General features: G+C 41.3%; 1 protein-coding gene across 3 annotated transcripts in view; it reads left to right on the top strand.

Annotated features, from left to right (window-relative positions):
* SLC28A3 (solute carrier family 28 member 3) overlaps positions 1-13,363 on the top strand; it is a 77,480-nt gene extending 64,117 nt beyond the window's left edge. For all 3 annotated transcript variants that reach the window (XM_055578951.1, XM_055578953.1, XM_055578952.1), the window contains 6 exons: positions 929-1,097; positions 1,500-1,697; positions 7,324-7,405; positions 8,870-8,968; positions 9,205-9,325; positions 11,080-13,363. In XM_055578951.1, the coding sequence (XP_055434926.1) occupies positions 929-1,097; positions 1,500-1,697; positions 7,324-7,405; positions 8,870-8,968; positions 9,205-9,325; positions 11,080-11,206 (796 nt within the window). In that variant the 3' untranslated portion in view covers positions 11,207-13,363. The remainder of the gene's footprint in view (positions 1-928; positions 1,098-1,499; positions 1,698-7,323; positions 7,406-8,869; positions 8,969-9,204; positions 9,326-11,079) is intronic.
* Positions 13,364-21,919: the final 8,556 nt, after the last annotated feature.

Raw genomic sequence — 21,919 nt, 5'->3', positions numbered from 1 at the left:
ATTCAGGGGAAAGAAAATTAAAAAGAAAGGAAATCTTAAGCAAATCCTAGTGGGCCAAGTACCTCTGAGATTAGAGAGAAGAAGATGTGATTAACGAGGGAGTGCTCAAAGCTGATGTGACATTCCATTTCTTAAATGAGATGATGGATGCATACACAGACCTTCCTTGAATTGTTACTTCTTATACTGTGAACTCAGAGAAGGCAATGGCACCCCACTCCAGTACTCTTGCCTGGAAAATCCCATGAGTGGAGGAGCCTGGTAGACTGCAGTCCATGGGGTCGCTAAGAATTGGACACGACTGAGTGACTTCACTTTCCCTTTTCACTTTCATGCATTTGGTAAGGAAATGGCAACCCACTCCAGTGTTCTTGCCTGGAGAATCCCAGGGACGGGGGTGCCTGGTGGGCTGCCATCTATGGAGTCGCACAGAGTCGGACATGACTGAAGCGACTCAGCAGCAGCAGCAGCAGCAGCATACTGTGAACTCCCGGATGAACTCCGGGAGTTGGTGATGGACAGGGAGGCCTGGCTGCTGTGATTCATGGCGTCGCAAAAAGTTGGACACGACTGAGTGACTGAACTGACTGACTGATACTGTGAATATTTTATAAATATTCTCTAGAAGCCATCAAATATAATTGTTTAAACCTGTAATATTTTATTCTTTACCAATTTTTTAGTATAAATTATTCCCCCAAATTAAAAGAGTGGTATAACACTTAGACACTCATATGCCCATCACCTACTCTCAAAAACTAAATCCTTTCATGATTTCGTGGAATTCGGGTGAGTATTTCAGCCAGGACATGGGTCTGAGAGTTTGTCTCTCCATTCGAATGAGCTCCGATTATGCCATTTCTACACCTATGATGTCCATCCACTGACAATCCTTTAGTAATTCTGGAATTGCTATTTTTTGATAAAGTGATTCAAGGAATCTCCTAGAAGCTGCAACACAGGGAGCATCCTCATCCATTTCCCTGGTGGCGAACATTGCCGTGAATTTGATTGCCTTCTTAGCTCTGCTGTCTTTTATGAATTCAGCCCTGTCCTGGTTGGGAAACATGTTTGACTACCCACAACTGAGTTTTGAGGTACAATTCTATCATATTCCTCCTCCTTTTCGTTTCTGCCAATCTTTGTTAAAAATAAAGCTGGTTTATGAATTATCTATAATATACTCTAACTGGCTATAGTGCACTCTTCTACCATGTACAGATTTACCAGGAACCCCCCAACTTCCCACCCCTCTCTCCTCCTTCCCCCAACACATTCATTCCTGACTCCTTCCCCCAAATCCTTCCTTACTTCAAATGACCAGTTTCAACCTTTACTCCTAAAGGATAAAGAGAGGCTAGAGGAGGCACAGGGATTTCTGTGCCTAAGGACACAGAGGGGATGGGAACAATCTGGTCATAGGCATGAGACCCAAGAACTGGAAGCAAATCACTGCTCTAATGAGGTCTTCTTCTTCTTTTTTTTTTTTTTTTTTGTAGGTAATATGCTCCTACATCTTCATGCCCTTTGCCTTCATGATGGGAGTAGACTGGCAAGATAGCTTTATGGTTGCCAAACTCATAGGTTATAAGACATTCTTCAATGAATTTGTGGCTTATCAGCAACTCTCAAAATTGATCCATTTAAGGCAAGTGGGTGGACCCAAATTTGTGGATGGTGTGCAGCAATATATATCGGTGAGTACATTTCCTTCCTGATATACTTCAACACATACATACACCCATCAAATAGCTGCTGGTGCCTCTGTGTGTCAGGTACCATGCCAGGTATTTGGGGTACATCAGAGAAGAAAACAGGCCCCAAATCTTTGACTTCACAATCGGGCTACATTGAGTTAATCACAGGGTATGCATGTGCACATGTGTGTATGTGATTGTGTGTAGAAAGAAACACAGCTAACCTTTACCACTGTGATCATTTACTTTTGAGCCACTATCAATGCAAATCCATGAGCTGGGATTATAGCCAATAGCTCAACTGGTAAAGAATCCATCTGCAATGCAGAAGACCCCCGTTCGATTTCTGGGTTGGGAAGATCTGCTGAAGAAGGGATAGGCTACCGACTCCAGTATTCTTGGACTTCCCTGGTGGCTCAGCTGGCAAAGAATCTGCCTGCAATGCAGGAGACCTGGGTTTGATCCCTGGGTTGGGAAGATCCCCTGGGAAAAAGGAATGGCTACCCACTCCAGTATTCTGGCCTGGAGAATTCTGTGGACTATATAGTCCATGGGGTCTCAAAGAGTCAGACTCAACTACGTGACTTTCACTTTCACTTCACTTTCACATCAGATATTTATGGAATGTCTTCTTTGAGCACTGTGCTATGGATGGCTGCCACAGTGTTAAATGAGTGATAAAGCCTCTGTTCTCATGGGACTCGTCATCTAATGATCATGAAGTTCTCTTTCTTCCTGTTTAAGAAACTGTTTGATCTCTGAGAAACTGCCCAAGTGCCACCTAGTGCCTATATTAAAGAGGCAGTGAGACACAACAACTATCCTCCAAGTGAATGAGGGAAGAAAAAAAGCTCAGGCCCTATAATTATGTCATGATTTCAGGTCCATAGCCTGCAAGGAGATGTTCGTGTTTACTTGCCCATGAATGGGATGAGGGAAACCAGGTGAGGCTGTTATCTCAGCCATATTTGCAGCTGAGTCTCCGGCTTCTACTTTTCTGAAGAACAGAATTGTCACACATGGAAACTCTGAGGGAAATGGCGAACATTTCCTACCACCACCATTACTCATCAAAACAATCTGCTTGGAATTAACGTCCTAGGCACATATTTGGCTTCAAAGGGAAAGGGAAGGAAAAGCATGCTGTTCAAGGTTCTGAGACTGCCCACCTCTGACCATCTCTCCCAGCCTCCCAAACACCAAACACGCAGATTACTCCCACGTGTTACACAAATATAACAGCATACTCCAGGGGAGTATTGATTTGTATTCATGGTCAGGGGCATTTTGACCCACACATCTGAGATGAACAATAGCTCTGCAGGTCTCCTGTTTCTTAGTGTTCATTCTTCAACTGACCACACAATGGAGCTTGGCCAAACATCCTCATCATTTGGATGCCACCACAAACTAGCTGGCTTCCCTGCCAAAAGGAAAGAATAGGCTAAATTAAGTGAAATGTTTTCCATCCCCTACTGCCGGTTGCCTGGAAAAAGTAGTTTTGTTATTAAGCAAAGTGAGCTCTCAGTTCTGGCTGTACTAAGCAGGTTTGTGAACAGGTTATTAAGAGGATAGAAATAGAACAGTAAAGCTGATGTGGGTTGGGAGTGAGCCCAACCAGGGGCAGACTCACAGGAGGATATTTGGAGATAGGAACTCAATGGCTTTTGCTATTGTTGAGTCACAAAGGGGAAAGCATTTTGTTTTTCCAAATGTCTTATTTCCAATCAACCAAATGGGGACGAGTTCTTACAATTTCTGTTTACCAACCAACAAGTGGTGGGAGTGTCCCAGCATCTCTTGGAAAAGGTACAATGTGACTAAAGCATACAACCTGGGTCCATAAGGCAAAAACCCAGTGTTATCCATTGAATTATGCACACTGATGACCTTCATCTAAGTGTTCACAATGCATATGTACAGATGGCTAACTGACACATGGAAAGATGCCCATCACTAATTATTAGAGAAACAAAAATCAAACTGCAATGAGCACAATCGCACACCAGTCAGAAGGACCATCATTAAAAAGTCTACAAATAACAAATGCTGGAGAGGGAATGGAGAAAAGGGAGCCCTCCTACACCATTGGTTGGAATGTAAATTGGTACAGCCACTATGGAAAATAGTATGGAGGTTCCTCGAGAGCTCAGTTGGTAAAGAATCCACCTGCAATGCAGGAGACCCCAGTTTGATTCCTGGGTCAGGAAGATCTGCTGGAGAAGGGATAGGTTACCCACTCCAGTATTCTTGGGCTTCCCTTGTGGCTCAGCTGGTAAAGAATCTGCCTGCAATGCAGGAGACCTGGGTTCGATCCCTAGGTTGGGAAGATCCCCCAGAGAAGGGAGAGGCTACCCACTCTAATATTCTGGCCTGGAGAATTCCATGAACTGTATACTCCATGGGGTCACAAAGAGTCAGACATGAATGAGAGACTTTCACTTTTCCTCAAAAAACTAAAACTAGAGTGACCATATGATCCAACAATCCCACTCCTGGGAATATACTCAGAGAAAAGTGTAATATGAAAAGATACATGCACCCCAGTGTTCATAGCAGCACTATTTACAATAGCCAAGACATGGAAGCAATCTAAATGTCCATCAATGGATGAATGGATAAAGAAGATATGGTACATATACACAATAGAATACAACTTAGCCATAAAAAATAATAAAATAATGTCATTTGCAGCAACGTGGATACTAAGTAAAGTAAGTCAGAAGGAGAAAGACAAATACCATATGATATCACTTATATCTAAGTGAAATCTAAAATATAACACAAATGAAATTATTTATGAAGCAGACACAGACTCACAGACATGGAAAACAAACTTACAGTTACCAAAGGGGAAAGAGAAAAGAAGGGATAAATTAGGTTTGGTATTGGCAGATAAAAACTACTATACATAAAGTAGATAAATAATAAGATCCTACTATATAGACCAGAAAACTAAATTTATTCCCTGTGATAAACCATAATGGAAAAGAATACATATCTGTATATAATAAATATATATTCTATATATCTGAATCATTTTGCTGAGCAGAAGAAACTAACAAAACAGTGTAAATCAAATATACTTCAGTTTAAAAAAAAAAAAAAGAGGAATGCATATGTAGCATGTCACCCCCAGAATGATCTCTTTATCACTCCATCATTTTCACCATCTTCTTTTTCTTAGAATAAACATAATACTTTCCATGTTTGTTTCTTTACACATAAAATGTACCATGGTACAGAACTCAAAAGGTACAAGAGGTGTACAGGGAAAAGGAAGTCATCCTCCCTATTTCTCTACAATTCAGCTCCTCTCCACATTTCACATCATGCTCTCTGCTGTTAGCAATGCTCTTTGCCCTTGGCAACGTATCTTGGATGCCTATGACACAATATGAGCACATCATAACTTATTTCAACCAGTCCCTCGTTGATGAACACTATTACAATTTTTTAGCTATTAGAAGTAATGCTGCAATGACTTTCCTTGTACCTGTGGCATCTTTGATCCAGTACAAGGAGAGCTGAAAGAACTATTATTAATTTCCTAGTACAGTGCAGCTCTTTCTATCACATAACTCTTGGACAAAGGCTAAGTGGAATCATCCCAGCCTCCTTTTCCTCTTATTATAAGACCCTACATGGCCACATCTGTGTCCCTTCTTCCCCTAGATCCTCAGAAATGAGGAGGGAATCTTAAGCACTTTTTGCCATCTCCTTCCCCATGGCCTCTTAACAAGCTTGCCTATTTTTGAAGCCAATTGAACTAAATGAAAAAGCAATAGACTGAGCAGGGGACAAGAATGAGCTTTTCTGCAAACAGTGGACCGCCCAAATACTTGAAATATATATTTTTTTTCCTGTCTGCATGATGATGGAGAATATCAACAAAGGAGTTCTCAGAAATTGTGAAAGAGAAGAGGAGCTTTATAATCAACAAAAAAACTTACCATTACCACTTGAACCTTGAACATGAGCTTTTAAAAATTCAGTTAGTGAAAAAAAAAGAGGAAAAAAAAAGGCACTGCTACTTTTGATAGAGCGTTAGCCTGGTTTGTTCTTCAAACCAAATCATAGATTTTTCAGGATTTTGGTAAAGAAAATTATTGCCTTGGTCATGTGGGCACCTTTGCCAGTTTGGCTGTGCCTCTGGTGAACAACTGAGCCCACTGAATCTTCCAAGCCTCCCACAGTCAGCTGCTCAATCTGAGGAAGATTATCTGGACTGAGCAGCATGTCTTGTCCATTGGAACAGAGGAGGAGGGTCATGCTCATGCTTCCAAGAATCCACCTGCCATCTTCTCATCTTTCTCTGTAAAAAGACTATTCACTCTCCTAGTACCTAAAATTCCTATGATCTGGTCAGAGCTGAGGAAAAAAGAAAGGCAAGCACCCCACAGATAGCAGAAAGGAGCCTCTCTGCTATCTGTGAACTTCCTTTTTACTAAGATAATTCCTTTTCACTGAAGTATAATTTACATACCAAAAAAGGCCTGTATTTTGATAAATCTGTCACCTTTGTAACCACGCCCACAGTCAAGATAATGAACATTTCCACCACACCTAGAAAACGTCCCTTGGCCAGTTGTCAACAACACCTCATCCCACCCCAACCCAGTCCCAGGAAACCAGTGATCTTTCTCTCACTGTAAATCATTTTTGCTTGTTCTAGAATTTCATATAAATGGATTCAGGATTCATATTGTTGCATGTGTTCATTTTTTCCTTTCTATTGTAGAGTAGTATCCTATTTTATGGATATCCACACTTTAACCATCTGGCTATTGAAGGACATTTGAGTTGTTTCCAGCTTGGGGCTATTGTGAATAAAGCTGCTTTAAATACTCATGTACAATCTCCTTATAGGCATACGCTTTTATTTCTCCTGGGAACATTCCTAGGAGTGGTATTAGTACTCATACAGGCTGTTCTGTTAATTCAATTGCAAAAAAACCTGCTAGGTATGTTCATATTTTACAAACAGGCTGTGCCACTTTACATTCCCACTAACAGTGTATAAGAATTCCAATTGCTCCACATCCTTGCCAACACTTCGTGTTGTTCATCTTTTTTTGCCGTTTTAATGGATGCATAGTGATAGTTTATTGTTTTCATTTAATTTTCATTTTCCTGGTGACAATTGATGTCAAACATCTTCTCCTGTGCTTATTGTGGCCACTTGCATATCTTTCATGAAATCTTTTTATCTGTTTTTTATTGAGTGCTTGTCTTCTTAATGAGTTATAGCATTTCTTTATACATTCTGAATAAGTCCTCTGTCAAATAAATGTAATGTGAGTATTTTCTAGAACCAATTTTGTATTGGCAGCAGCTAATACTTTGCCTGACACAATATAAAAGTTATCATTGAGCAGAAAATAGCATTTGTAGAGGCCAAGACTACCAATCTAAGAACTTCATGAAGTCTGAACCCACACAGCCCCTTTTCCTTCCTCAAAATTCAGGGGAAAATGGAAAAAACAACGGGTGTTTGACACCATACACTGTACATTTATCTGTCAATAGTGATTTCATAGTCAGATTTGGAAGCCCATTTAGGATATCAGATTTACTAAACTAGGTCACATCATGTATACATCTGTGTGTTTATGCTTATTTCCAGATGCGTTCTGAGGCAATCTCCACTTATGCTCTCTGTGGCTTTGCCAATTTTGGTTCCCTGGGAATAGTGATCGGCGGACTCAGTAAGTGAAAAGAATATTCTTCACCACCAGATACAGTGTAAACGTGCTTCTGATCTCCATGTTGCTCTGTAACATTATTTGTGTTAGAAAAAGAGACACTGCAACAGCAGTAAATTCTTTGGGGTCTATTTTTGCCCCCGCTCTGCAATGTAGTTTTCCTATGTCTGTCCTGGCTAACATCAGGAGTGAGTTCAGTCGCTCAGTCGTGTCCGACTCTTTGTGACCCCATGAATCACAGCACGCCAGGCCTCCCTGTCCATCACCAACTCCCAGAGTTCACTAATACTCACGTCCATCGAGTCAGTGATGCCATCCAGCCATCTCATCCTCTGTCGTCCCCTTCTCCTCCTGCCCCCAATCCCTCCCAGCATCAGTCTTTTCCAATGAGTCAACTCTTCGCATGAGGTGGCCAAAGTACTGGAGTTTCAGCTTTAGCATCATTCCTTCCAAAGAAATCCCAGGGCTGATCTCCTTCAGAATGGACTGGTTGGATCTCCTTGCAGTCCAGGGGACTCTCAAGAGTCTTCTCCAACACCACACTTCAAAAGCATCAATTCTTCGGCACTCAGCTTTCTTCACAGTCCAACTCTCACATCCATACATGACCACAGGAAAAACCATAGCCTTGACTAGACGGACCTTTGTTGGCAAAGTAATGTCTCTGCTTTTGAACATGCTGTCTAGGTTGGTCATAACTTTTCTTCCAAGGAGTAAGCGTCTTTTAATTTCATGGCTGCAGTCACCATCTGCAGTGATTTTGGAGCCCAGAAAAATAAAGTCTGCCACTGTTTCCACTGTTTCCCCATCTATTTGCCATGAAGTGATGGGACCAGATGCCATGATTTTAGTTTTCTGAATGTTGAGCTTTAAGCCAACTTTTTCACTCTCCTCTTTCACTTTCATCAAGAGGCTTTTGAGTTCCTCTTCACTTTCTGCCATAAGGGTGGCATCATCTGCATATCTGAGGTTATTGATATTTCTCCCAGCAATCTTGATTCCAGCTTGTGCTCCTTGTACAGATATTATTACCCCACTCAAAGATGACAAATACATTTCACTTTGCATGCCAATTCCAGTAGATTTTTAATGACCACCTGGAGAAGGATTCTGAGGTCCAGTGGAAGTTCAGTGGGAAAATGCTGTGATTAATTAATTCTGTGCCACCATAGGCAAAGAAGGGGATGGTGAGAGATGAGTTGCAGATATTTGGGATCCCTCCTTGCAACCCATTTGCCTTGCCATGCCCTCAACACACTGTGAGGTCTCCTACACCAGAGAAACTTCTCTGGATGTGGAGCTCATCACTTAGTTCTTGAATCTTGAATTTTCCCACTCAGTTTACAAAAGGAAAGAAAAGTCAGCTGACCTGAGACTCCAGCCCTAGAACTCTCAGGGGCAGGGAATTTGGAATTTAAATCAATATCCTCAACATTAACCTTCCATACTTTCTTCCACGTTCCCCAGCTTCCATGGCTCCTTCAAGAAAGCGTGACATCACCGCGGGAGCAATAAGAGCTCTGATTGCGGGGACCATCGCCTGCTTCCTGACGGCCTGCATTGCAGGTATTATATTGTGTTGTTTGTGTCCTGTCTCCCTGCATTCACAGGATGGCATCTATGGGGGGACAGTGCCCACCACTTACATACACAGCATATGTTGCTGTAGAGAGCTGAGAGGCAGAGCTGCTCTTAAGCATACTGTGATGTGAAATGTGCGGAGCATGGTGGAGAAGTCAAGAATAGAAGAGGAGTTCAGTGACATCATTAATTAAATAAATGGCACTCTGTTCCACTTCTAGGCATGCTTACCACCACTCCTGTAGACATCAACTGCCACCGCATTTTGGAGAATGCCTTCAACTCCGGCTTAGTCAGAAATACAACCAACGTCGTATCTTGTTGCCAGGGTCTACTGAGCAGGTATTGTACTTTTGATGATAACTTCTTTATAGTCATCATTAATAATAATAAAAAAGACCATCCACTTATTATAACTTCATAACTCTTAATATAAGACCCTGTGTGGCAGTTCCAACCACCTTTCATCTTTTTATTTATTTATGACCATACTGGTTCTTTGTTGCTGAGTGTGGGCTTTCTCCAGGTGCAGCCGGCAGGGGCTATTCCTTGTTGTGGCATTGTGGTGCATGGGCTTCTCACCGCAGTGACTTCTCACTGTGGATCATAGGTTTTAGGTACCTAGGCTTCTCTAGTTGAGGCACACTAGATTCTAGAGTGCAGGCTCAGTAGTTGTGGCACACAGGCTTAGTTGCTCCACAGCATGTGGAATCTTCCTGGACTAGGGACCGAACCCATGTCCCTTACATTGGTAGGTGGATTCTAAACCACTGGACCACCAGGGGATCCCAAAACACCTCCATCTTGACTTTTCTCAACTAAGACTAGAAACCATAACACTAACCAATGCTGCTCAAACATTTTAATATGCCCCCAGCTGTGTATTAGGCACTTCGTATGAATTAGCTCAGTTAAACCTTGCAACCACTGTATAAGTTGGGCACTATTGCTTTTTTAAGCATTAGATAAAATCAGGGCTTGGAGAAACTATGTCACTTACTGAAGCAAAATGAGTGCAAGCAAGAGTAAGATAGAAAGAGCCAAGAAAATTTGAGTCTTTCTGCCCACAGAGCCCAGACCCTTATCTAAGACCCTAGTACTAGTTACTACGTACTGCCTCCCTTTCAAGAGTATCGAGCAATGCAGGCTACCCTGACAGCATGATGGTTATGAGCCTCAGTGGATGAGGGGCCATCAGTGACTCATGCCAGCCCCCCAATCTTGTACAGTTTATATCTTCAAAATCAGTATCACCACTCCATCTGCCCTTCTTAAGGTGCAAGTTTTGGAGTTTTTTTAAATATAATTTTATCTTTTTTTTTTTTTTGGCTGTGCTGGACTTTGGCTGTGGCACGGGCCTTTCTCTAGTTGCAGTGAGCAGGGACCACTCTCTGGTTGCAGTGCATGGGCTTCTCATTTCAGTGGCCTCTCTTCTTGCAGAGCATCAACTCTAGGGCACGTGGGCTTCAGTAGTTGAGGCTCCCAGGCTCTAGAGCTCAGATTCAGTAGTTGTGGTGTATGGGGTTAGTTGATCCGCAGCATGCAGGATTCTCCGAGCCCAGGGATCAAACCTATGTCTCCTGCATTGGCAGGGGGATTTCTTTCCACTGAGCACCAGGGAAGCCTCATGTGCAAGTGTTTTATAAAGATTGATTCTATCCTTTATTTGTTTACTCTGGAGGAAATAAGAGGAGTCTTTCAGGCCAAACAGGATTTAAGAGCCAAAACTACTTTGTCCTTAACCCACCCTAACCAGAATGTTAGGCTTCCCTGGTGGCTCAGATGGTAAAGAATCTGCCTGCAATGTGGCAGACCCAGGTTCGATCCCTGGGTTGGAAAGATTTCCTGGAAAAGGGTATCACAATTCACTCCAGTATTCTTGCCTGCAGAACTCCATAGACAGAGGAGCCTGGTGGGCTACAGTCCATAGGGTTACAGAGTCGGGCACGACTGAGTGACAAACACTAACACTAACTGGAATGTGAGGGAAGAAATCGGCTTCCTACCCTGTGCTATGTCTCATGTGTCATCTTCTGTTCATCTTCTATTTCTGTCTTTGAAGTCTCAACTAACTGTTTTATTTTCTTTTGCTCCAGCACTGTTGTCAAGGGTCCTGGTGAGGTCATCCCAACCGGAAACCATAGCCTATATTCTTTGAAGAACTGCTGCAACTTGTTGAATACAGCAACACTGAATTGCAGTTGGATTCCTAATGTACTTTGAGTCCAGCCGCCCCTCCAACAGAACTCTAAGTACAGGTGCTGAATGTTCTGCTCTGAGGAGAGTGGGGAGAAACAAGCTATTTCCACAGATCAATACTTCTGTCATGGAGTTTCAGCTTTAAAGAAGAAAAACAGGAGTGAATACTTCAGGTCTATAGCATCTTCTTCCTCCCCTTTCTTCTCCTCCCCACTACTGAGAATTACTCATTTTGGTGTCCCAAAGTGACATGTTGTCTCCAAAAATGTTTCCTATCTCAGAAGGAGATTCTGGAGACGATGCAAAGATGCTTTTTAGTGAAATGTTCATCACCAATGATCTTAATGGCATAAAGACCACATTATACGAGGGAAAAAAATACTAATGACTGGATTAAAGGGACTTCACCCAAAAGAAAGAATGTGAGAAAGGTTTTGGAATACCTTAAGTAATTTATTTGTGTTTTCATTTTTGTCCATACACAAGAGTAATTTTTTAAATCCATGTGTAAATAGTTGATTTGTATGTGTTGTGTGTGTGTGTGTGGTGGTGACGAAGTGGGAACATAAATTATATGTACATGTCCTTGCCCTCTGTTCTATATGTTCTGGTGTCAGCCTTCATAAAAGCCTATGGCACAGTATGTAAGAGATGCCAATTATTCATATGTTGGTTCTCCTCTGTTTACTATGACTATTATTTTTCTCTCTCACTCTTTTTTCTCTTTTTAACTCTTTGCATTTTTCTACTCTGTTTTATTCCTGAGAGTTAAAGTTTTCCCCTTTTCAAATTCAAAAATTAATATTCATTTTTAATAAAAGTGGCAATATTACACATATACCCCTTTCTCTCCATCCTATTCACTCCAGTCTCTTTCCAGTACCACACTCAGAAATTATTGTTAATGGACTAGTACTGAGGGAGGGAGATATTATTTCTGAGTCATGTGATGAGAATAGATAGTAAGGGGGTAAGGATCAGGCAAATGAGCTGGTGAACACTTGAGGCTTGCTGCCTCAAGAAATCTTATCAATACTCTGTGAACTTTGTGAGTGGCGCTGGGCTAGGTGGAAATTTCCCTTTTCCCAGTAAAGCTACTCAGTCGAAGGTTTTGGTAGACAGTGATGTCTTCACTCTTCTTTGGCAGACGTAGATACTAGAGAGCTATTTATTCCTCATAGTATATCCTCCACCCACCTGTAGTCTTCTGAAATGGCAAAGATGGAGTGTCTTTGTGTTTCCTGTGTGTTTCCTTGGCTGTCGTCCAAAGTCACCCAGCGCTCTTTTGCACTCACCCAGCACAGAACGTTGCTGTCAGTCTATGCACCCTGACCTTGTTTCAAGCCAAGGCTGTGAAATGAATAATTTTGCATTCTGTCTTATCTGTGCCTGGAATGTGAAGTCTCCTCCCTTCTTTCTGAGTCTATCTTCACACTGATACAGTTTTAATTAACCTGAAAGTCCTTTTTCAAATACAGTATTATGAGTCCAGATATGAATGTTTCCTAATCTCAATAAAGAGGGACATTTACTGCTTATTATTCTGCTTATTATTTTCCACTGATTTGCAAACAGAGAAGGGGTCAGAAGTGGCATTTCTCTCTCCAATCCAGAAGCTGTGGTTACAAACAAATTCTCTGACACCACAGAAGCCTTAGGGTCACAGCTAAGAATAGATTGGAGTCATGAAATATGGAAACTTTTCTTTGATTTTTCTTTCCATCGATAAAATCAGCACATCCAAGCAGTTAGGTCTGAGTGAGGTCTCTGTAACTGTACAGATTACTAACAGGCAATCATTTTGCAAATGCTCCCACCTAATTGTTCTCATGTTTCTATAGTTTAATTAGGCTGGTAGGCCATTGTGAAGAGCTTAAGACATGCACCTGCCCAATGAGGCTGACTTCCAATTACAGAACAATTCCAAAATCAGGAATGATTATAAAGAACGTATTAAACGACAACAGTGTTCCAGGAAGGATTAAACTACAATGAATGTACTGGAGCAGGGGAAGCAGAAGCAATCATTCACATTTTCAACAGGCAGGAGCACAGGATTAAAGAAGACATGCTTGGTACAGGTGCACCATATGGTGCTAATTGTCCTAAAAAATACTTATCTTTTTACAACTGTGTGTGTGTGCATGTGTGCATGCGTGTGTGCTCAGTTGTGTCTCTTTGCGACCCCATGGACTATAGCCCACCAGGCTCCTCTGTCCATGGAATTTTCCAAATAAGAATACTGGAGTGGGTTGCCATTTCCTTCTCCAGGGGGGTCTTTCCAAGTCAGGGATTAAAGCATCTCTTACATCTCCTGTATTGGCAGGTGGATTATTTACCACTTGTGCCACGTTTTACAATCTGTTAATAAAAACAACTTTTCATTTAAACTAAAGCAGGAAGAAAAGGTGCCATTGTCCATTCTTCTTCTGACTCTAAAGACAACAGGCATTCATGATGATGAGTGTATTTTCCTTTATATGACAAAGGCCCTGTGACTGCCCTGGATGTAGAGAGAGTTCTTCCTACCCTGGTCACTAGTGGGCCACTTGGCATTTCTATTTCAAAAGACTCTATAAAGTAGACAATAGTTCAGTTCAGTTGCTCAGTCGTGTCTGACTTTTTGAGACCCCATGAACCACAGCACACCAGGCCTCCCTGTCCATCACCAACTCCCAGAGTCCACCCAAACCCATGTCCATCAAGTTGGTGACACCATCCAACCATCTCATCCTCTGTCGTCCCCTTCTCCTCCTGCCCTCAATCTTTCCCAGCATCAGGGTCTTTTCAAATGAGTCAGCTCTTCGTATCAGGTGGCCAAAGTATTGAAGTTTCAGCTTCAACATCAGTCCTTCCAATGAACACCCAAGACTGGTCTCCTTTAGCATGGGCTGCTTGGATCTCCTTGCAGTCCAAGGGACTCTCAAGAGTCTTCTCCAACACCACACTTCAAAAGCATCAATTCTTCGGCACTCAGCTTTCTTCACAGTCCAACTCTCACATCCATACATGACCACGGGAAAAGCCATAGCCTTGACTAGATGGACCTTTGTTGGCAAAGTAATGTCTCTGCTTTTGAATATGCTGTCTAGGTTGGTCATAACTTTTCTTCCAAGGAGTAAGCATCTTTTAATTTCATGGCTGCAGTCACCATCTGCAGTGATTTTGGAGCCCAGAAAAATAAAGTCTGACACTGTTTCCACTGTTTCCCCATCTATTTGCCGTGAAGTGATGGGACCGGATGCCATGATCTTTGTTTTCTGAATATTGAGCTTTAAGCCAACTTTTTCACTCTCCTTTTTCATTTTCATCAAGAGGCTCTTTAGTTCTTCTTCACTTTCTGCCATAAGGGTGGTGTCTTTTGCATATCTGAGGTTATTGATATTTCTCCTGGCAATCTTGATTTCAGCTTGTGCTTCCTCCAGCCCAGCGTTTCTCATGATGTACTTTGCATATAAGTTAAATAAGCAGGGTGGTAATATACAGCCTTGACGTACTCCTTTTCCTATTTGGAACCAGTCTGTTGTTCCATGTCCAGTTCTAACTGTTGCTTCCTGACCTGCATACAGGTTTCTCAAGAGGCACGTCAGATGGTCTGGTATGCTCATCTCTTTCAGAATTTTCCACAGTTTATTGTGATCCACAGAGTCAAAGGCTTTGGCATAGTCAATAAAGCAGAAATAGATGTTTTTCTGGAACTCTCTTGCTTTTTTGATGATCCATCAGATGCTGGCAATTTGATCTCTGGTTCCTCTGCCTTTTCTAAAACCAGCTTGAACATCTGAAAGTTCACGGTTCACATATTACTGAAGCCTGGCTTGGAGAATTTTCAAACCAGCTCCCCTACTCATTCTGCCTCTTACAAAATAGGAAGACAGTGACTGAAACTAGGGATACATTTCATAGCCATGGAACAGATAAAAGCACTCAAAAAACAATCTTGCAATTTTGTTCTCTGGCAATTGCCAACCCCCCCCCCTTTTTTTTTTTTTTGACCACATCCTGTGGCTTGCAGGATCTTAGTTCCCCAACCAGGGATTGAACCCAGGTCCACTGCAGTGAAAGCGTGGAGTTCTAACCACTGGAGGACCAGGGAATTCCCCAACTACTTTAGTATGAGAAACCAAGATTAGGGAAAAAAACGATGTCTTGCAAGTCATGTTTACATGCAGAATCAGTTCCATATCTTCCATGTACTGGGCATGCTTCCAGTAATACTCATAAAATAAGAGGACTGTAGAATCCTAAGTCACTCAGAAATGTCTCATTTCCTTGCACTTTCCAGCCCACCCCCACCTGGAAGTCATGTAGAGCTACCTATGATATAGTAATCTGTAGATTACTGTAGCTAATAGGGGCTTCCCAGGTGGCTCAGTGGTAAAGATTCCATCTGCCACTGCAGAAGACACAAGAGACGCAGGTTCAATCCCTGGGTCACAAAGATCCCCTGGAGTAGGAATGGCAATCCACTCCAGTATTCTTGCCTGGAAAATTTCATGGACAGAGGAGCCTGATGGGCTACAGTCCATGGGGTCACAAAAAGTCAGACATGACTGAGCGACTAAACAAAGGCACATAGCTAAAAGGAGAATTGGGGCACTATTCCCTGGTCTAATCTAAGTTTCTTCAACTTCAGAGTACATACCTCGTTTCGTAGTTATTCACTCATGTCTGTCTGACCCACTAGATAGACTACTAATTCCTATATATCTCCAGTACTAGTACCTGGCATCTAGTAGACAGTCAGTACATGTTTTTTCAATGTATGATTAATGCAAAGTTAGTAACCGTCACATAAGCAGGGATAGTTAATTCAATCACTGTTTAAAAAACTTTTTAAAATAGCTCATCCAGAAATCCAGAATGCATACTTAGAATAAAAATTGCAAATGATATTCCAGCATATAACCAAGAAATTAGAAATCTTCCTCCCACCTCAGTTTCATTCCTCACAGTCAGCACCAGTGAACACTGGTGTCACTGTGCATTTTTCTCAGCATATAATAAACTATTCAGTAAGTTATAACTATCAAACTGGAGTGAATGAGTCTTCTTTCAAATCTTAATGCCAGAATTACTTTCAGCTTCTATTTCTTGGCAACATCAAGCACATAGTTTTGCTTATCTTATAATAAACTGTACTGAACAATGATTAGTGAGCAAAGTGCAGGCAACTGGTCTTCATGATAATCAGCAAGGCCAGTCTGCAATTCAGGTGTTGTCTCCCATGAAGCTAAATGGAATCATTAAAACACCCCAATGCCCAATGTGAATAGGTGTACTTAAGTAACCAGCTTCTTTCTGCTTCTATGAGCAAATTTGAAAAGCTGTTATAGGAAACAGGAAACAGCAAGCTGGTTGCCACTGCTGGCAAGTGTGAAATATGATTCAGCAGCTAAGTGTCCACCTCTGGACCCGAACTATCATTGTTCAGATCTGTTCAAATCCTGCCCCTAGATCAAATCCCAGCCCCATTACCTTAGATATATATTTATGTAACCACTCTGTGCCTCGGTTTCCCCATTTGTAAAGTGCAAATAAACTGTATAGTTTTGTGATAATAAAGTTAAATCATGTAAAGCACTTAGAAAAATGCCTCACAGAGAAAGGCTATAAAATACACTTGTATTGTATATATATATATATATATATATATATATATATATATATACACATATATACATACACTTGTATATACATCAAGGTATAGTTTATAGACAATAAATGTATAGATTTTAAGTGTACATTTTGAGTGACTATCACCCCAATCAAGATGGAGCACATTTTCATCATTTCAGAAAGCTCCCCTGTCCACTCTGCCTTACCCCCATACTCCCATATTCCCAGGCAAGCCTGACAGATTTTCTTTCCACTAGAGATCAGTTCAGATAAATGGTTCAGCTAGAACATCATATAAATGGGTTCATACAGCACATGCTCTTTTGTCTCTTGTTTTTCTGGTTCAGCATAATGAACTTAAGTTTTGCCTGTCATTCTGTTTTTATCGCTGTTCCTCCATTGTATAACTACACCACCAGAGTTCTAAGCTGGGCCCTGGGCAGTGAAAACATGGAGTCCTACCCACTGAACCGCCAAGGAATTCCTGGAATTTTGCTCCTTATCATCCTTCCTCTCCCTCATAATCTTGCTGAATCTTTTTACTTATATGTCATTCTTCATGAGGACTTTCAAGACGGTTGGCTTCAGGCCACAGACTGAAAGGCTACAGCTCCATGACATGGTCACTCTTGGCTGAATACAGTGTTGATTAGCTGCTCCCACACAGCACGTAACAGTACTCTCACTCTATTGCACTCTGAGAAAAATCATTTGGCTTTCCTAAGTCTCCAATAAAAGTAAGAGTTATGTTAACATTTAACTTCATAGAATTCTAAAGCAAGAACATGAATTAAAAATATATAAGAAATGTAAGAAACACTTTGTAGTTTGCAAGTATTATAGGAAAGTACCATGCATCTTCAAGGTGAGCTTTGGTTATACATAACAGATTTAGGCTCCAGTAGTTTGCAAGGTACAGAAGTATCTATCAGCTGAAAATGTTGTTACTTAGGAGCCATGATAAACTTAACCCCATTTATGGGACAGGTTGGGCAGTTCTTCAAAGCATCTGTGCAAAACAAAAATTCAAATTCTCATTAGAATTCACCCATCAAAATTCCACCTGCCCTTTTCTGAGATGGGCATCTCAAACAGTTGAGAATTATTTGTGCTCTTTGACCATCCGTTCATCAAGGTCTGGCCACAGAAAACAGGCTATGTGGAAAGTGAGAGTTTCTGCATCTACTTAAACCAAAAGGAACCAAACAGAAGGAAACAATATATTCTTGGGGACTCAGGAGAGGTCCTCCTGTTGCAGCCTGACTTGAGTATTGCTTCCATAGCAACAGACTTCAGAGTTCTCAAACAAGAGCCAAGTGCTCACAGGAGGCTGCAGCTGGACACTCAAAAAAGTTTTTTCTCAAAAGCTACGAAAGTACTCAAAAAGAATTCAATTAAAATTCCATCTAAAATTGGCGGGCAGCAGGGCGGGGGTGGGGGGGGGGCGTCGTCTAGATGATCTGAAGATAAAGTTAATTTTTTAAATATTCTCTTTTCCATCTTCCCATTAATACTGGAATATGTTTCAGGAGAATTTCATTCAGGTTACAGTTTTTCACAAGTGCCTCTGGTCAAAAAGGCATTGTCCAGATATCAATAGCAAGGAGCAGGTCAGAGACCGAGTGAACTGTCCCAGCAAGCTGGCCAGAGCCTGGGGATCCCTGAGACGATAGGTGAGATTTGGGGCTCCAGAAGTGACTCCCTATGGTGGCCTGCTGCAACTGTATAGGGACAGGTGTTTATTTCTCTACCCCTTCTTATAATAAGCTTTTATAAATGCCTGATTGAAGAAGTAATCAGCTTATTTTGTAGAAAAATATTCATAATCTGAAGAAGAAAATAAAAACATCCATATCCCATCACAAAGTATAACAAGTACTAATAATCTGTGGGATATAGTCATTCAATGTGTGTGTGCATGTGTGTGGGTGTGGGTGTGGGTGTGTGTGTAAGACTTTTAAAATAGATCACTACTATTATTTATTTTGAGGCCAGCTTTTCCCTTGTAATATATCATGAACACTTTTTTAAAAATATTTATTTGACTGCGCTAGGTCTTAGCTGCAGCATGTAGGATCTTCGATCTTCACTGAGGTACTAAAAAAGGAATCTCTTTTAGTTGGGGCATGCAAAATCTTTAATTGCAGCATGTAAACTCTTAGTTGTGGCATGTGGGATCTAGTTTCCTGATCAGGGATAGCACCCTGGCCCCCTGCATTGGAAGCATGGAGCCTTATCTAGTGGACCACCAGGGAAGTCACTATTATAAACACTTTTGATTGTTAAGTAATCTCCTACATCATCATTTGTAAATGGCTGCTGTATATCCCACTGTATCACTGTACCAGAATCTAACCAATCTCTTACAGTTGACTGTTCCAGATATTTCCCATTTTTCATGAGTATCAGCAATACACAGTCTTGTTTTCAACTCTCTGCACACTCATGATTAGTTCCTTGTAACACATACAAAAATGCTAGAGACACATAGAGATTTTTATCTCCCAGAATATTTCCTGTTTAACGCTAAGACTCAGGACAGAGCCAAATGATCAAATTATGAATGGATAATGTATTTCCAGTACAAATTCAGCCTACTAGCTCAATTGCTGGCAATCAAGAAGGTCACTGAAACGTAATAGCAAGCCAGGACTTGTGTAGAATTTTATACACTACTGACATTCACTTTGTGAAAACCCTGGGTAAATGACACACCAGGTTATCTTCATCCAATTAAAGATTAATTTTCTAGTTCCTTATTTGAAAGTGAAAATGATTTCTCTATTTTTTTCAATGGGTTTTTGTACTGCCAACACAGATTAACTGGGTATGAATAAAACAAAAGGAAGTTTGAGCACCAATTCCTGACCCACTTAAAGCTAGTCCAGGAGGAAAGAAGTTCTAGTCCATGGAGAATCAAAAAGTATGGTTCCCACTGGTACCACTGGATACAGGGCATGCTGATGCAGAGGACAGGTGAGCACTGCCTAGGTCCTGGGGCCTGGGTCTGTTCTTCCAGTTAGGGGAGGATCAGCAGTTTCACCAGCAAAAGCAGGATCCAGAATTGTGTCCTGTCTCCTCAGGATGCATGATTTGCAGGGAGAGGGAGTCAACTCCCTGTACCAATGGTTCACAAACAACCACGCTATACACCTGTTCTGTGCTTAGCTCTTGGCCACTCCTTTGCAGCAGAAGCCATCCACAGAACCCAAGAGGTAAAGGAAAGGATCCTTTCCTACCCCTACAATCTCTAAACTGGAGATTATAACAGCTACCCCAAAGAATTAGCTTTAAGTATTAAATAAATGTGTGGTGTTTGGCCCATAGAAGAATTCAATAAATTTCAGCAGTGATGATAAAGAGAAGGAAAATATTGCCTAGCTCACTCCTCTGCATAGAAATGCAGATTACCCAGCAGGTTCACAATAATGATGGTTCACAGATTAGTCTTTCCATTACACTCTGAACTAAAGATTTCTCTACATGCAGAAAGTGACATTAGCAATGATCTTGATAGTGATTTTACTGAACTTCTCACTAACCCAGTTTGAAAGGAGATTTCTAGGACTGTTATTCTCCTGAAACTGGTCTGCCAAAGTGAAAATGGCACATAAGACCAGGTTTGGATTCTAGTTTAGCCACTTCATCTCCGAGACTCTATTAGGAGATAACTGTACCTCCTCATTCTGACAAATAATGAGATAGTAAGATAAGTGGCTAGTACTGTTTGTCATATACCATATGTTCAATCCATGGGCTTCTTTTGTAGTTATCATCATCATGTTCTTTGTCATAATCATTAAAGATGATGGCTTTCTGTGAATGAGGACCAAAAAGGAGGGTAATAAGCACCAGAACTGGAAAGAAAGAAAGGACACATGATCAGAATATTAAGTTTTTAAAGGCAGAATGTGTTGATGGAGAATAGAGGGGTACATGTGAATAATATGTGATAAAGTTGGTAAAATAAAATAATACTAGAATCTAAGTAGTACAAAATTATCTCAAGTTTGCTGTGTGTTTGAAAAAAATTTTTTACTGTAAAATGTTTGGAAAAATTCAAGGCTACCATTTCTCTCTGTCCTTCTCATCCTCATTTTACTGTAAACGCTGCAGCATTCCCATTGCCCCCACCCCTACCCACCCACCCACCCCCTGTCCACACACACAAAACTTAAAGGCAAGGATGATTGATTTTTCCTTGTGCCCTGATATTTTACATAGAGTGAAAAACTTGTAATTCACTTCCTGGCCTAAACTGCAAGCTGTTTTTATGAAAGTGGTTCCCTCCCTTCCCCCAGAAGTCATACTTTTTATTTTCTTCTGGTTCAGCTGACAGCTCCAATTTGTCCATGACAGCAATCAATGTCTCTCACATCCCAGAATCCTCCCTCCCACCCTGTTGCTCTCAGGCCCCCAACTTCTGGAGTCAAATAGTTTCTCACCAGAAACTACAGAGAGGAAGAAGACAGGGCCTGGGATTGAAACCCTGTTTCCAGAGCACTTGAAATGTCAGTCAACTGCAGTTTTCTCTTGTTGCTATGGCACAGGTGACCCTGTAGAGTTGCCAGCCTGGAAACTGACAGACAGAGATCAGCATGCACTGGTTTCCATGGTGAGGAAGAACCTAAGCACGCTTTCTCCATGCCCATTGGTACCTGGCATGTCAAGAGCCCAGAGCTGCAAGAGAGTGCTAAAAGCCCTCATCAAATCGTTAACATTTAGGCAGGAATTCAATTGTGCTCAACTGTCTGAGGGTAATGCTTCACTAAAGAGATTGTCACAGGAAGGAGAAATGCTGGACCCTTAAGAAACCTGGAAGACAAAGTATTAAAAGCAAATTCCATGGTTTTTTAACTGACTTGTTCTTGTTCTTGTTCTTGTTAATTAAAGAAAAGTTTAACTCCATAAAGAAATGTTTAATCTTTGGCAATCAACTTCATTTAGTCTGATATTTGTCGAAATGCTGTCCCCAAGCTAACAAATCAGAAACAAAGATCATGGCATCCAGTCCCATTAGTTCATGGCAAATAAATGGGGAAACAATGGAAACAGTAACAGACTTTATTTTCTTGGGCTCAAAAATCACTGCAGATGGTGACTGCAGCCATGAAATTA

This window comes from Bubalus kerabau, chromosome 4 (assembly GCF_029407905.1).
Source record: "Bubalus kerabau isolate K-KA32 ecotype Philippines breed swamp buffalo chromosome 4, PCC_UOA_SB_1v2, whole genome shotgun sequence".
NCBI lineage: Eukaryota > Metazoa > Chordata > Mammalia > Artiodactyla > Bovidae > Bubalus > Bubalus kerabau.
The sequence above is the reverse complement of the archived record's forward strand: the minus strand, read 5'-3'. Positions and strand labels throughout refer to the sequence as shown.